This window comes from Aulonocara sp. 'chitande type north' Nkhata Bay, linkage group LG1, assembly GCF_057382095.1.
Source record: "Aulonocara sp. 'chitande type north' Nkhata Bay isolate Kocher_YH1m ecotype deep benthic linkage group LG1, A_spYH_male_GT1.1, whole genome shotgun sequence".
In the NCBI taxonomy this organism is placed as follows: Eukaryota; Metazoa; Chordata; class Actinopteri; order Cichliformes; family Cichlidae; genus Aulonocara; species Aulonocara sp. 'chitande type north' Nkhata Bay.
The window spans coordinates 38001723-38018313 of NC_141344.1; the positions used below are offsets into that span (position 1 = coordinate 38001723).

Consider the following 16591-nt stretch of genomic DNA (forward strand, 5'->3'; position numbering starts at 1 on the left):
AAAATAGAGCAACAGGACCACTAGTCTTTGATGTTATTTATTTTCTGCTGTGTTTTACTTGCATCTATTTGAAAGAGTGAGTGTAAACACAAAATATATATATATATATATATATATTATGTGCTGGAATGTGCAGAAAATAAGTTTAAATGTTAAACAAATTTCTTCCAGTCAGAGAATGTTGCATATAATTAAATTTTTGCTTGATGCATAAAGTTAAAAGATTAAAACTGATAAAACAAGTTTTAAAAAGAGACTTTTCCATTTGATTACATTTTGTATGATGGATTATGCAGAAAAAGTAGAATTGGGCTGAAAGAGCCATTGCTTTATCACCTATTCAGGTTGTAAATAATTTTTTTAAAAAGTAACTAAGTAACTAAGTAATTAATTACTTTTGAAAATAAGTAATCAGTAAAGTAACGGGATTACTTTTTGGGGAAGTAATCGGTAATTAGACTTGACAAGGGGAGACAGCAGACGGGGGAGAACGAGCAACTATGGAGCACAGACAGAAACCAAAAGAACAGAATTGATAAATAATATGAAAATCAAAGTTCAATAATAATGTAAAACTGAAAACTGTGGGTCGACAACCCAGGCACCCTATCAACCACTAAATGTGTCCACACTCCTGTCCAATCCTAACTGAGACAGGATTTAGAAGTATTTAAGTCAGAAGTTGGGTTATAAACCTTCCCGTCACATGTAGTGAGTCTGTTTGAAATGCCAATGGTCCCCATGGCTACTAATGTTTGGGTGCACAGAGGGGTACATAAAGTAGCTCATTGTACACACTTTCTGCCATAAAGTCAAAACAACGGCTTTTGAAGAGTAGTGAAAAATTTGACCCAGAAACAAAAACGAAGCCTTTTACCCTCCTAATGCTCATCTGGAGTACAGGCCTCCACACACAGTGTGAAAAAACAATGTGAAAAATTTCACATTTTTCAGATGTGAACTTGTCATGTAATGTATATACACACTGAAAGCTTTGTGTTCTTGTGAAAGATTTGCCCTCAAAAAGCAGCAGGGAGAATTTTATGGTTTGATCCAGGAACTGAATCTTTTCAGGAGGTTAGTGGGGCAGTTTGGGCTCACGTTGGCAGAGTTGGGACTACATCCGTGGACTCTGAAATCCTTTCAGAGAGCCGACGAACCAGGAGCAGGGTCTGGATGTGTGCCTGAGGTAACACAGTATTCTTTTAGTGTTTCCATATGATTGTATTTTCAGTCCCAGAGCCTATTTTAACCAGTTCACACTGTGTTCACAATGCATTGTGAAATGCAGTGATTAATTTGTCAAAGCTGTTGTTTTGCATACAAAAAAAGTTTGAGCCCGTCCCCAAAAATAAATGTTAAATTATGTGGTTGCTGTGAACATTAAGAATAGGTGAGTCTGAAAAATATTTTGAACACCAGAAATATTCATGTAAATCTTGGGCATCCAGTATAAAGAGTACATACGGCCTTGTAATTTTCTGAAAATGCAGCTTTTCTGTTGTTCCAATGTTAGTAATCACTGTAAAAAAAAAAAAATGAATAAAGCTAAATAAGCCGAACTCTACTTATGCTAGGTGGGGGTTAAAAGGATCTTACTGTAAAACATCCACGATAATGGAGTTGAATGAATATGGTTAATTCTCTCAATGAAATATTTTAAGATTGGTTGGATACGTTCAGACAAGCGGAGAGACGGTGGAGTCTGAGTGGCAGTTGGGAATGTGGCAGGAGGACCGTGAGTGCCCAGGAAAAACTGTTTAAAAATGTCAGCTATCAATGGTTGTCACTATGGTAACTACATTCATTTTTATATACAGTCTATGCTCTGATGCACACAAAGCCACCAGAGTTTCTCCACAATCTCAAACAAACAGGAGGCAAGTTAAATGACAATACAGACGTCCGGGTGTAAATTTTGCTTGTAAAGAACCAATCTGAATACTCTGAATTTCCCCACGGCTGGATGTGGAAAGGTGACTTCTCTCTAAAAGGCGTCAGTTTTCTCCTTTCGCTTTTAATAAGCTGTCAAGGTTGTTGCACTCTTTATTTTAAACTGTTCTCTGGTAGATTAAGGACAAACTGCTGTCAGTCTCAATCACAAAGACACTATTTCCCACTTTAACACCACAGCATCATTTTTGCCCTTCAGGAAGTAGCTGGAGGTAAAACAACAATTTAAAACTGATATCTCATTGCTGAAGATGGTAGCGGCACTTTTTCTTCCAGTGTTCATGAAAATAAATGTGAACAGGACGGAGTAATGACATTGTCCACTGCTCTTAAATCCCTGAGATACTCCTGCTTCAGAATGACTGTTTTTCCTCAGCCCCATTAGTTTTTCAGCTTTACAACAGTATTATTGTCTGTCTGAAGAAAGGTTTGTGTAAACCATGGGTGCATTCCCCCCGAAAAAAACAAAGATAGCAGAAACACACGTATCTGGTATAAAAACCTGCTGTTTGAACTTTGTCCAGAACATAAAATCTGAAAAACCAAAACCAAACATCTACATGGTTTTAAAGGCTTCTTTATACGCCCTTAGGTGACTGCAAGGACTGAACAAGGAGAGTCAGGGCTGTGTGCACACCTCCACAGGCTGTGCTGGACAGTGATTGACTGTCCTGTTGTGTTGTGTGCATGTGTGATGGTAGACGACCAGATGGCTGATGGGAGGACTTGACATTAGAGGTGAACTGTTCCTGCGCTGAATGAAAAAATATGCATAGCACACACACATTTGTACCTATAATTTTGAAGTTTGATTTTAAACATTTACTTGCAGCACAAACGCTCAGAGAACCACCACAATGCTTTTTCCCTCCGCCATGATGAACCCAGCCACACCGAGTGTTTCACGTCTTTGTGTTATGATGGATCAACACATACACAGGAAAACTCAAGAAAAGCACAGTTTACACTATGATTTCATCTGTCATAGAAGTTGTTTTACTGAGCCATCCATCCACCCTGACTTCCTCTAGCCTGACACTATTTGTTTTAGAAGACAGTCCTGAGAAACTCACACATTGTGAAGGTGAAACAATTTTAAATAATTACAGTTTGATCAACAGAAAAAAGGCTGGTTTCCAAGCAGATATATATATAAAAAAATACAGTATTGTGCAAAAGTTTTAGGCAGGTGTGAAAAATGCTGTAAACAAAGAACGCTTTCAGAAATATAAATGATTGTTTATTGGCCCCAAATGTATTCTGGACAACCACCCCAAACACCCAGCCAATGTCATTAAGAACTATCTTCAGTGTAAAGAAGAAGAAGAAGTACTGGTTCAGTTCAACTTTAAAATGTTAAAAGAAAAAACATCTTAAAAAAGCAGGTTACCTTTGTAAATTATTATAATAAAATTATTTAAGCTCTCACAAACATTTTGTAATCTAGGCTGAATATTCTAAAAATGTCGTAAATCCACCTCAACCCTTTCCTGTCACTACTGATATACACATACACACTAGTGTACACACACGTACACACACGACACAGTCACTGCAGTGACCTCGTCCAGATGGGCAACGCGAGCCTATCAGAGGGTCGAGTCACTGTGGCCCCAGAGCGTCTCCAACCACCACCCCGTCGCTCCCACAGCCCTCTGGAGGAAGCTAGAGTATGAAGAGCTGTTGCAGCTTTGCATCATTCTGCTGCTGAGTGTCCACATTTACCCCAAAATAATGAGCCTCACTTTATGTTTGATGACACACTGAAATGCCTGTGGAAACTCAAAGGCCATTTCTTTCTTGGTTGTTATGGGTGTTCACTGTTCTTTGTGAGCCTCAAACCTCCATGGCAGCAGCAGATGTAATTATAAACAAATTTATAGACTGTCAATTACCTCATGGTTGAAGGGCTGACAATGCAGTTAGGGAGGGGAAAAATTGTGGACCACCATCAAACTTTGGGTTTACTCACATTTTAAAAAAAATGAACCTATATTCTTACTGAGATAAAAATTCAGTTCCTAGATCAGCCTAAATTCATTCTAACTAAAAAGTAAATACAAAGCTAACGTGACCGGACACAGCAGGGTGGTGAATGAGTTCAGGCTTCGGTGGAACAGTTAAAGCCAGAATAGTAAAGGTATAGGATATGCTTTCAGGTTATAGTGTCATGGTTAATAAGTCAGTATTGTACAGAAATGTACAACTAGTTGTAGGAAAGCCACCGCCGTAGACAGACTCCCGCAGAAGTGATCTGTAGGGGATGGTGGATCTGTCACATCAGCTTCATAAATGTGGATGTGTATTTCAGCTTTGGGAAACTATAGGAGGTAAACATTTGATTTGGGTTTGTTTTTTCATTTTATTGGCAAAGTATGAAACTTTCCCAAACACACTCTGTTCTCTCTAACATTCTGTGGAGTGACGTCTATGGGAAGAACAAAAATTCCCAGCAAAAATCCACAAGATGAGATACTTACACTTGCTCTTGCATCGACAGTGAGCTAATAGTCTCTCATTCTACTTTCATTAGCAACAATAGCTACCACAATGCTGTGCACAACACAGACTCCAATGCAAAAACCACCAGAGACAAAAACATGAGATTGGAAAATCTGGATCTGTTCATTTGAAAAAAGGGGAAAAGCAACACTTTATCTCTGTTGTGTCTTTCAGGTTTGTCGGCAGCTGTGAAGAAGACACACTCATGTGAGTTCTGTTTTTGCATCACTGTGTATTGGTTGGTAAAACTGTTTTATCTAGAAATTGTATTAATAACATGAATGCTCCTCGTTTTTAGGCACACTGGAGAGTGTTGAAGAATAGGTGAGACTAATCAGTAAGAACAAGACAGCAAATGTAAAACTAAATCCAAAGCATGAGGGCCAAAAGACTATCAAAATTTTTGCATGAATAGATTTCCTTTGTTTGCAATCTGGCCGCTGTCCCCTGAACTAAGATTCTGAGGGTAGGTGGTCTAAGTCGATTCACTCGATGAGTTTTTAATGAAGTTTCCATTCACTGTGGAACACTGAACGTGTTTCCCCCACAACATTATAAGCAGTTTTTACTGTAAAACATGCAAGCACTGTGAGAGTGAAGGATAGATGAGGACAAATGTGTGACAGGGGACTTCTGCTAGAGTGGAGTCTCTCTCATTAGAGCTGATAAGGCTGGATAATGAATGTGAGATCCTCCTGCAGTCGTCTGTGCGTGGGACTGTCGGAGGGAGGAACGCTGATCCTCCAGGCGCTGCCCAAACAGCTCCTAACATGCTGCTGTGAATCTACTGACTGGGCCTGATGAGGGGAGGTGGAGAGCTCCGACATCGGCTGAGCGGCTTTTCCAAGCATAAATCATTCCCGTGTTCTGCCAATTTGGAGGAAGAATGAAACTCCTGCTGCACCTCAGTTTCCTCTCTCTGCTGGCAGGAGACACTCTCGCCTACAGCACTCTGATATTTACTCAGCATGGCTGTTTTCAGGAAGCTTAATCGTTTTCACTGATGCTCCACAGCTCAGTTGGGATTTGTTTTATGAAGCTGAGTGGGATGGTGGGTGAGGTGCCCTGTAAATATATCTTTAGCTTTATTTTATGAGGGAGGTTCTCTGTCACTGCACAGATTTGCTGAGACAACATGAGAGGAGGAGAGACACTTAAACACCACACTGCTGTGTTAGAGGGGATATTGCTGCAGGTCAACTGGAGGCATTTTGTAAAGTTCCTATAAGCTATGACCTAAAGGTAGGTGCTTTGTGAGACTTACTCATAGGTTCAGGTTGTTATTTCGAACTGTGTAAGTGGTTAGTGCTTGAAAAAGGGAAATCCTACAACGATCAGAGTGCTATCCAAAATAGTTTCCTCAGGCACTGATATTCTGTAGGAGTTTGAAGATTGGTCTTAGCTGAATGATTAGATGGAACGGACTGTTGTGGTACTTTTCACCACTGAGTGCCTACAGCACTTCTACGTTACAAGCCACATTTACCCATTTATACATGGAGCATCTTGCTCATGGATATTTCAACATGCAACTGTGGAACTCCCCTTTCTGTCAGTGGAAATGAAGTTTAACTCAACAATGTATCCCTATGAACATATTGGAGATAATTTATCTGAATTTTAGGAGAGGGACCAAACCTCTATACATGCCCCTACCGGTTCTCTATCTTTATTTCATTGGATTCTCTTTCAGGCAATCCAAGAAACCAAAACTCTCTGAACAACATGTCAGGTGCTTCAGAGAGACCAAACTCCACCGGTCATCCTTGGGAACCTCATAGCACTTTTTCTCACCGCTCGGCAATCCGGTTGGCTACATCCATCTTTCCGTACATCAGAACTCCTCTCTTCACTCCATCCAGATATAAAGTGACTTTTACCCAAAAAGCCGACACATGTCAACGCTGACTCAGACAGCATGCCGTTCCTATGTTCCAGGAAGGTCTCATAAAAGTATTCTTCTGATGAGGATCAAGACTGGACTGTAGCTCGGATACTAAAAGAGAGAGGCATTTTTTTTTTCATTGTTGTTCTAACTTTGTAGCTTCTTAACACTCACATATCTAAAAGTCAGTTGACCAGAAGCAAATATAAAACTTCCAACAGCAGCTGCTGTGCGCCTTGCAGCTTGACCCACCCACCAGCGCCATGTAGCATAGACAAGCTCTGGTAACAGAAAAAGAAGCATCCCATCACTGTTCCATGCAGCCGCCCCCTACCACAATTTCATGCGCTGCTGGAAACCAGTCACTACTTCCATGCTCTGCTGCCCCTCCATTGCTGTTTATCTTGGATAGGCACTAGGAAGCCAGTTTTTCTGTTTTCTATCCCTGCTTCGCCAAAGTGGAGAAGCAAACCTTTCCATCGCTGGGATGGCAGTTTTACTGTTTTCAATGCCTGCTTCACAAAGTGCAGAACCAACACTTTTGGCACTGGGATGCCAGGTGCTGTCTTCTCTATCCCTTGTTCACAAAATGCAGAAGCAAGTTTTTCAACCACTGGAATGCCACCTCCTCTCTTCTCTATGCTTCATTATCAAAATGTAGCAGCAAACCTTTCTGGCACCGGGTTGCCAGCTTCTCTACAACCTATCCTATCTATTATTTGCAAAAAACAACAATAAACATTACTGGCACCGGGTTGCCAGTTTACTGCTCTACTATCCCTTCTCTGCAATATGCAACAGCAAACTTTTCTGGCACTGGGATGCCAGTTTTTCACCATACGTAGTAGTATGAAGGTAGGTCCTTCATATTTTCCAGAGCTGTCCACCGGACCAGATTGGAGTCTTTGGTGGTCCATTTTTGGTGTGGTCTATGTCTTAGTAATTATTCCCATGTCCTGTTTTGGTTTGGTAAATGTCTTTGCTCATGGGTTCCTCTCTTGATGGTTTCCACCTTTGTCTTGTCTCCATTGGTGTCTGTTTTCCCTCCTTTGTGATTGCCTGTCCCTCCCTCATTGCTTTCATTTGTGGACAGTGTGCCCTGGGTGTGTCAATAGGTATGTTTCTCCCATTGTCTGATGGCCATTCATCTGTTTTTCCTCCCATGCTAACAGTGTATGTATCTGAGTTCATCCTCTTCTGCTTAGTTTGGTTTTGTATGTTTCTCATATGGACTCTGGGTTTTTAACTTGTGTTGCTTAATTTAATAATCTTCCTTTTAAAGACTTTAGGAACTTCTTTGAAAAAAAGTGCTGAGCAGAATTTTGGATACACAATCCATCCATTGCCTGAAAATGTTCAAAAGAGCTTATTTGTGATATCTTCAAAGGCATGGCTTTTTTTTTTCTAGTACCCCCTTAAATGTTCAGTGGTGTTGAAGTTGGGTAACTGTGTATGAAAGTCTATGACTAGCAGGACTCCTTGGTCGTCTTTGGTCTTCAAGTAGTTCTCAGATCTTTGAGGTTTGTTTTGGCTCATTATCTGGCTGTAGTATGAATTTTTCTCCATAAAGATGAAAACTGTTGGTGGTTATCCAAAGCTAAAAGTGAAGGTGGACCTTTCATAACAGTTAATTGGAGTAATAGGTTCTTATTTTTGACAATTCTGCATCTGATTATCTGAACAAGCCTTTAATAATAACAATAAAATGATAATAATTAATAAACTTTTACAAGGGTGATGCATTTCAGAAACTCCATTTCTATATTTATGCGATGGGAAAAACAGATCTTTTACACTGTTTTCCTTGTCCCTTCATCTCCTTGCTTGGCATCAGACTGTGTGCTCTGTTAATGTTTGTAACTGTTCCCGACATCTCTGTAGGGTTATATCCAAACCTGTTGCTTTGGCATTAAAGTGCTTGACATGGGTTTGCCGTCACCCCGCCGAGTGGGCGGGTAGCATGGTCGCCAATATTTGGGAACATGATTAGAATTAGAATTAGAATTAGAATTCAACTTTATTGTCATTGCACATGCACAGGTACAAGGCAACGAAATGCAGTTTGCATCCATCCAGAAGTGCTTTAGTGATATAGATATATTACAATATATATTAGCAATAATATAGATATGTGAGTATATTACAGAAATGGGTCTATTATGGTATGTTATAATGTACACGGTATGAAGTATGTTGTGAATATTCTATAACTATAAGTATGTACAGGCTGTAGTGAGTACAAGCTATGTACAGGATATGAACAGGATATAAATATGAAAAACTATACAGAATATGAAATAAATAACTTTACAGAATCTGAGATATACAGCTATACAGAAATGGGAACTATGCAAGTTGTAAACAGTTGTAGGATTAAAGATTATCGAATGTACAGAATGATTATTTACACAGAGCTATACAGTAGTGCAGTTAAGATAAGTGAGGGTGTAGATAGTTTCTACAGAGGCTATATAAAGTGCTAGTGGTTGTGAGTGGTGGTTCAGTCCATGTTATTATTGTGTGTTTGAGGGTACAGTTGTCCATTGTGGGTGTGTGTATGTTCAGTCCATGAGTTTAATGTGGGTCAGATGTCAGGAGGCAGAGTTCAGGAGTCTGACAGCTGTGGGGAAGAAGCTGTTCCGGTACCTGGTGGTCTTAGTCCAGAGGCTCCTGTGGCGCCTCCCAGAGGGCAGGAGGGTGAAGAGTCCATGTGATGGGTGACTGGGGTCTCTGATGATTTTCCCAGCCCTTTTCAGACACCGCTTCCTGTAGATGTCTTTTATGGCAGGAAGTGGTGCTCCGGCGATGCGCTGGGCAGTTTTCACGACCCTCTGCAACGCCTTCCGGTCCGAGGCAGAGCAGTTCCCGTACCAGACTGTTATACAGTTGGTCAGGATGCTCTCGATGGTGCAGCAATAGAAGTTCACCAGGATGTCTGAGGACAGGTGGTTCTTCCTCAGAGTCCTCAAGAAGAAGAGGCGCTGGTGAGCCTTCTTGACCAGCTTGGAGCAGTTGGTCGTCCAGGTGAGCTCCTCGGAGATGTGGACTCCCAGGAACTTGAAGCTGCTCACACGCTCCACAGCCGTCCGCTTAATGTGGATGGGTGGATGTGGGTCAGCATTCCTCCTGTAGTCCATGATGAGCTCCTTGGTCTTCTCGGTGTTAAGCAGCAGGTTGTTTCTGTCGCACCACTCAGCCAGACGATCCACCTCCTCCCTGTAGGCGGCCTCATCGTGGTGTCATCTGCAAACTTAATGATGGTGTTGGAACCATCAGCAGGTCTGCAGTCGTGGGTGAAGAGGGAGTAGAGGAAAGGGCTCATCACACAGCCTTGTGGTACACGGTTCATTGTGATTGTAGATGAGCAGCGGTTATCCAGCCGGACATGTTGGGGGCGGTTGGTCAGGAAGTCCAGTAACCATTTGCAGATGAGGGAACTGATGCCCAGGTCTGTCAGTTTCCTGATGAGTTGTGAGGGGTGGATTGTATTGAATGCTGAACTGAAGTCTATAAAAAGCATCTGGCGTAGGTGTTGTTATTGTCCAGGTGTGAGAGGACAGAGTGCAGTGCGATGGAGACTGCATCCTCTGTGCTCCTGTTCTGGCGGTATGTGAATTGGTGGGGGTCCAGGGTGGGGGGGAGACAGGATTTGAAGTGTGCTAGGACCAGCTGCTCTAAGCACTTAGATGATCACTGGAGATTGAGACAACGTAGGAAAAACTGATTCTAACTCATCCGAGGATTTACAAGATATTTAGAAGACTTGATGGTTAGAGGTTTTAGTTTTCTGAAAACCTGTGAACATGATAACTTAAGAGACCTCCTAAGATTTTGAAATTGAGAACATAATGTTTGAATCTCAGGAGATCAAATTTTATGAAAATCTTGTGAATGTGAGGCAGAACTAGCAATAACTTAATTAAGAAAATCTCAACATTCATGTCAGTTTTATTGTGAATGTGTGTGTAATCTATGAACCAGTTTTTGCCATATAAGACATGCTAGTCCTTTGTTCTCTGCACTCCAAACCCGGGTTTGGTGGATATCTTTAGACTCGTGCTGCTGGAGGCCTGGATGTAACTGGCTGACAGATTTCTGCTGAAGCTGCGTCTCTCAGCGGTTTCTTGCTGCGTCGTCCTCTGTTATCTTCCTCTTTGCTTAGTTTTTGCTGTTCGTTCTGTCTGTCTTTGCATTGTGCTCTCTTCCTTCCTTTTCATGTCTCTCCTACCTCTTGTTTCTTTGAACTGTTTGTTTTGTCAACCACAGCGATGGAGGGCGGCAGCACGACACCACATGACTGTGTGCTTTTTTCTTTGTCACATTCCTCTGCGTCTCTCCTGAAAGGGAAAAGTGTTTTTTTTTTCAGTACAGCAATACAACTCTAAATCCAACTCCAACTGAACACGAACTCCACCATTTTTTCTGCTAATCACTTTCAGGGCTTTTGTGCCTTTATTGTCATTTTCTTATTTTATTTTTACATTTTTTCTTTGTGTTATTTCCTGTCTCTATTATGTCATTTTTCACATGGTTGTGGACAATTAAGTCATTTTTTTGTTTTTGTCTGTTTGTTTCAAATGCAAAACTGTGATTGGGTGTTGTTTTGTGTTTATTTGACATAATCTTGCTATTTTTAGGCATTATTGTGCATCTCATTTGTCTCTTTGTGATGTATCTGTGTCTGCACCGCTGCAGATCTCATGCCAGGGTTTCATTACCAAAAACTATCTGAACTAATTGACCTGCGACATGACAGTTTTTTTTTTCTTTTTAAATTATGGGGCACAGTGATAGTGAAGAATGTTGTTTTCTTCAATTTGACCTAACAATAGCAGTGCCATCTCGCTGCTATAATGACCAAAATGCAAAGATAGCACAATAATGAGAAAGCCTGTTTAATAACTTATTGTCACAGAGAGAACCAGTCAAACATCTTTGGCATGTGGTAAAAAGTGAAACTGGCAGCATTAATCTGCAGCTGACAAATTGGTAGAAATGATGCACCACGGTTATGTTGACATCTCAAAGAAAACTTTCCAACGTCTCAGTTGGAGTCGAGGCTGTTTGAGAGGAAAGAGAAACCCCATTTCATTTTAGCTGTTGCTTTTAAGAGATCTGATAAACTTCCCGTCTAAATGAAACCTTCTGCCTCACCAGAAAGCCAAATGGAGGAAAATACATAACTATAAATAAAAGAAACCAAAAAATGTTCTTATTTTTATTTTATTTAATTTATGTGTAAGAGACTGCTGCATTTTGTAGTAATTTTGTGTTCATGCTGATTTGTGTGTGTGAGGTGGAGAGGAGGGGAATGATGCAACACCAAAAATGACTTAAAAATACAGTCGGTGTAGAATATGGCTTCCTTCTGCAGAGTGTTTCTCGAGTGTTTGTTTCCATACACTCTCCTGTTTAAATGTCCAACTGTACAGCATTAACAAGCATGTTTGTACTGCAACAAATTTTGGAATCGTTGACGTTGGAATCAGTCTGGATTACCTCACTGACTTTACTGTTTAGTATCTTAGATTGCAACATTATAATTATAATATTGATCAGGACCATAATGCCATTACTTTACCAGCGAATAACTGGTAAGGTCAAATAAAAACTGTTCTAAAAGTATGACTGGAGGCATTTAAAAGCATCTCTTCTTGAGATTTTATTTTTTCTTTGCTGGATCAGTACCTCACAGGTGGTACAGCACTACTAGGCTGCCTGACTACGGTCTACCTGATATTGCTGGTGTTGTTCATGCGTCATCATAATGTTTGTCCAGGATCAACATTGCAACTGGCCTCTCACCTTGTTGCGATGCCATATCTTTGGAATGTGGAAGAAGGAGAAAAAAATGTCTTTGTTTATGTAAAACGCTCTTCTGGAACAAGTGCTCAGCATTTCAGGGTTTAAAAAATAATTATTATTAGGTATTATCAAGTTATGTTTGCTATTAACCAAATTTAGGTTACTCATGTTCTTTTGCTAGTAATAGTTTTTCATAGCATTAGCTAACTTCTTGGCTAATGCTAACTGCTTATACAATGTGATTGGTCAGTTGCAATGTTGATCCTGGACAAACATCATGATGATGATGTAAGAACAACACCAAAAGTTGACTGACATGAATGTTGCAGATTGGTCATTTTGTTGATTTTGTGTCCCTCTGTGGTACTTTGTGTTTCTTTGGTGTCATTCTGTGTTCCTTCTCATCAGTGGTTCATATTTTTGTGTTGGGTTTTTTTTGTTGTTGTGTGGTTTTATATAATTTTGAGATTGTGCGCTCACGGTGTTTTAAAAGTGTCCTCTCATTGGCTGACAGCTGTGTCAATAAGAGGTGCAGGTAAGTGATGGGGCGGGGCCAGAACGATGACGTTGCAGTCACATGTATCCTCATGCTGTGCCGAGCAGCCGGAGGATGACAGTGCTGATAGAGCTGCCGCTGGTCTCACACAGGGAGCTGTGTTACTGTTTTCTCCACGAGCCTGGATTATAACTATGTATTTTGTCATTACTGCCATGAAAGGTGAGTGTAAAAGGTGTGTGTGTGTGTGTGTGTGTCATTTTACTTTGGGTTTAGAGTTTTCTTTCAGCGCTTCAACATGATTGTTGGTCCACGGAGAAGCTCCACTCTGCTTTTTGTTTTGTATGGTTTCCCTGGTTTGTGTGCGCTCATCCTCACCGAGCTGTCAGCGCTACTCTACATGTGTTGTTGTGTCTGATAACTGTTGGAGCGCAGAAACACGACACCCTCACTGATCGTGGAAATGCTATTTTGGGAAATGTGAGTCAAGTTAGTGGGACTTTAAAGTATGGGAGGTGGAGGATGAGGCGGACAGCAGACGGGGTGTCTGTGAAAGTTGACGATACGGTCTTGAGATGCGCTCCGTGTAAATGAAAGTTGTGGGGACGAGGATTAACTATTTCTTTTTTAAAGCTTGTGGCATTGCTCCAGGTTTCGTCATGTGCTTTTGTGTGTGGAGCTCTTTGCTCCACATCGAAATGGAAAAGAAAATCGAGGTGTGGGCAGGGGCGGACTACAAGACGGTGTGTTCCTGGGCAGTCGCGCATAAAAGCCCCCCAAACCAACTTAGACTTGCTGAATGTGCACGTTCTCCTCAGTTAGATAAAAATGGGACAGAGTTAAAAAGCTCCACTACATTTGTGGCTCTGTCTCATGACCAAAGCCCAAGTTTATGTATGCAGTATACATTCTGAAACATTTGGACGGCTGATGAGCATGCTGGGAAATCCACTGCTTGTATTTCCTTTGTGTTTTTGTCAAGAACTGAAAGGCTGTTCCGACTTATATGTTGAAAATATGCAGTCATATGTATGTATGTGTGGACTTGTGTGTGGTTGATTTATATAGAAATTAGTCCAGTGGAAACAGTTATTGATTGAGTAACTCTATGAATGAGTGTGCTTGTTTGGTACAATCCCCTGTCCACTCAGCCTGTGAGGACCTGTGGTTCATGGGCTTCTCTCATTTGTTCCATGCTTACAGACTTTACACTTGTCTTCAGGTTACAATAGCAAGGCTCAATCTGTAGCTGAGTAGTCGATTCATTGTGAGCTTGTAGCATAAACTTATGTTAAATGTGTCCATTCGCCTGACCTCTGACTGCAGTTGTTGTCCATGGTACTGATCAGAAGCTGGAAAAATGCTGTTGGTGTTATTGATTATTGCTATAAGATATTATTTTTCAGTTTCTGTGTGTGTGTGTGTGTGTGTGTGTGTGTGTGTGTGTGTGTGTGTGTGGATGCGTGAGAGAGAGAGAGAGAGAGAGTGAGTGAGTTAGCAATAAGGTCTCAAAACAATGATCTGCCCTGGGGTTGATCACATGATCACAGACGTGTGGCACGCTCCGGTCTCATTTGACATATTACAGGGTTGTTTTTGTTGCATTTGTAGCAGTCAGTCATCTAATTTAATATAATTTATCAAAACTGTGGTTTGGGTTTTTTTCCTTTTAGGTCTTTGCTTTATTTCTTGTGTAGAGATGCAACAATGCTTATATGTTGACATTACACACCGCATAAAAAGGAAGTGCCTTAAACCTGCATTCTGTTTAATGGTTACTGGAAGGGCAAACCCTGTGGTTGCACTTTTGGGTGTATAGAGGTTTATGGGAAATGGACCTTCAGCTCCCTTGCTCTGTGTGTTTCGGGTCTCAGTGAATCAAAAATGAAGTGCACTTTGTAAATTACTTTGGTCTTCTGAATGCAGAGTGAAATATCTTGCCACAGGCTTCAGCACTTTTACTGTGGTAAAAGTTTTCCCATCAAATACAAACACTGGAGGTCTGGCTGATCACTTCTTCCCCACTGAGAGCGAGACCTAGAAGTGCACTGCCCTTTGTAAGGAGATTTGTGGGGTAAATTCCCTGAAGGGTTGTTGAACTGGAAGTGCAAACTCAGGTCTTTCATAATCTTTTAAAAAGCCTCTATCTGCAGAGTTCATCTAGAGTTTAGCTTCAAGCTAAATTTTTAAATCCAGCTGTTGATGTCACTGTGATGCGTCGCCGCTTCTGATACGAGGCCAGACTGTCATGTTTAATGTGTCTGCAATAAGTCATAAAGACACGATTATTTAATTGAGTTCAAACTGTCAGTGCTTTAGTCTGCCCAGCAGATTCAAAACCGTCATTTTTCTTTATTTCATGAACGATTTGAAACACATGCTTACATTTAGCTCATCATTCATTTAGCCAACACCCAGGTGCTTCTCCTTTAGTAAGAAACTTTACAGCTGTTCAAGTTGATTTGTATTTTCTTGAAAATTGCAAAGTGTGTGTGTGTCTGTGGTTTAATGCTGTCTGTTCCAGATTCCCAATCTGTGAGAAAACACTGCAGGAGGCATTTAGCCAGCCTGTTATGTCAGAGGATTACAACAGCCAGGAGATTATTTAACTGTTTCTTAGGGGGAGAGGGAGCGTGGTGACATCACTGGTGACATCACTGGTGACATTGTGATCAAAAAGTGCGCGCAGTTGTTTACATAAACAGAAAAGACAGAAAAAAGTAAGAATATTTGAAACAGTTTAGAAATATTGTCGATTATGGCAGAAAGCATTTTTAAATTCTGCACAATAATTCTAATCTCAGCGATTTAAAAAAAAAAAAAAAAAAGAGAAAAAAAAGAAGATGCTTGGGCTCGCTGATTTTACAAAAGGGCTCCAGTGGATGGATCCGCATGTTGATTTCCTTGAACTTCAAATATAAATTATGATATAAAATAACAAAGTGCTGTCTGGTATTTGGAGCTCGATGTGACTCATAGCCCTTTCCCACTAGTGCCCACTGGGATCGGCGTTGCTCGACCAGAGTCAGTTTTTAAGGTTTTCAATTCAATTCAATTTTATTTATATAGCGCCAAATCACAACAAAAGTCGCCTCAAGGTGCTTCATAGATACAGAGAAAAACCCAACAATCATATGACCCCCTATGAGCAAGCACTTTGGCAACAGTGGGAAGGAAAAACTCCCTTTTAACCTCCCTGCCGGAGGTTTAAAGAAACCTCCGGCAGAACCAGGCTCAGGGAGGGGCGGGGCCATCTGCTGCGACCGGTTGGGGTGAGAGAAGGAAGACAGGATAAAGACATGCTGTGGAAGAGAGACAGAGGTTAATAACAGATATGATTCAATGCAGAGAGGTCTGTTAATACATAGTGAGTGAGAAAGGTGACTGGAAAGGAAAAACTCAATGCATCATGGGAATCCCCCGGCAGCCTACACCTATTGCAGCATAACTAAGGGAGGATTCAGGGTCACCTGGTCCAGCCCTAACTATATGCTTTAGCAAAAAGGAAAGTTTTAAGCCTAATCTTGAAAGTAGAGATTGTGTCTGTCTCCTGAATCCAAACTGGAAGCTGGTTCCACAGAAGAGGGGCCTGAAAACTGAAGGCTCTCCCTCCCATTCTACTTTTAAATACTCTAGGAACAACAAGTAGGCCTGCAGAGCGAGAGCGAAGTGCTCTAATAGGGTGATATGGTACTACAAGCTCATTAAGATAAGATGGGGCCTGATTATTTAAGACCTTGTATGTGAGGAGCAGGATTTTGAATTCAATTCTGGATTTAACAGGAAGCCAATGAAGGGAAGCCAAAACCATTAAGTGGTAGTACCTGGTGCCGGTTCCTTTTTAAGAACCTACTCGCCGGAGTTCCATGCGCTTGGAAAACCATGATCGCAACAGACTGCATGCCACCGATTGGCTAGTCACTGATGTCACTGTGAGTTGTGAGAGCAAC

At 41.1% G+C, this 16591-nt stretch overlaps 1 protein-coding gene across 2 annotated transcripts in view; it reads left to right on the forward strand.

Annotated features, from left to right (window-relative positions):
• The window catches only part of LOC147339514 (nuclear receptor ROR-alpha A-like), a 181428-nt gene that overhangs the window by 111133 nt on the left and 53704 nt on the right, over nucleotides 1–16591 (forward strand). The window contains exon 2 of one of the 2 annotated variants that reach the window (XM_086295174.1): nucleotides 4630–4662. In XM_086295174.1, coding sequence (XP_086151300.1) covers nucleotides 4630–4662 — 33 coding nt within the window. Of the gene's footprint in view, nucleotides 1–4629; nucleotides 4663–12556; nucleotides 12864–16591 lie in introns of those variants that run through there. The other variant, XM_086295182.1, reaches the window with a different exon arrangement.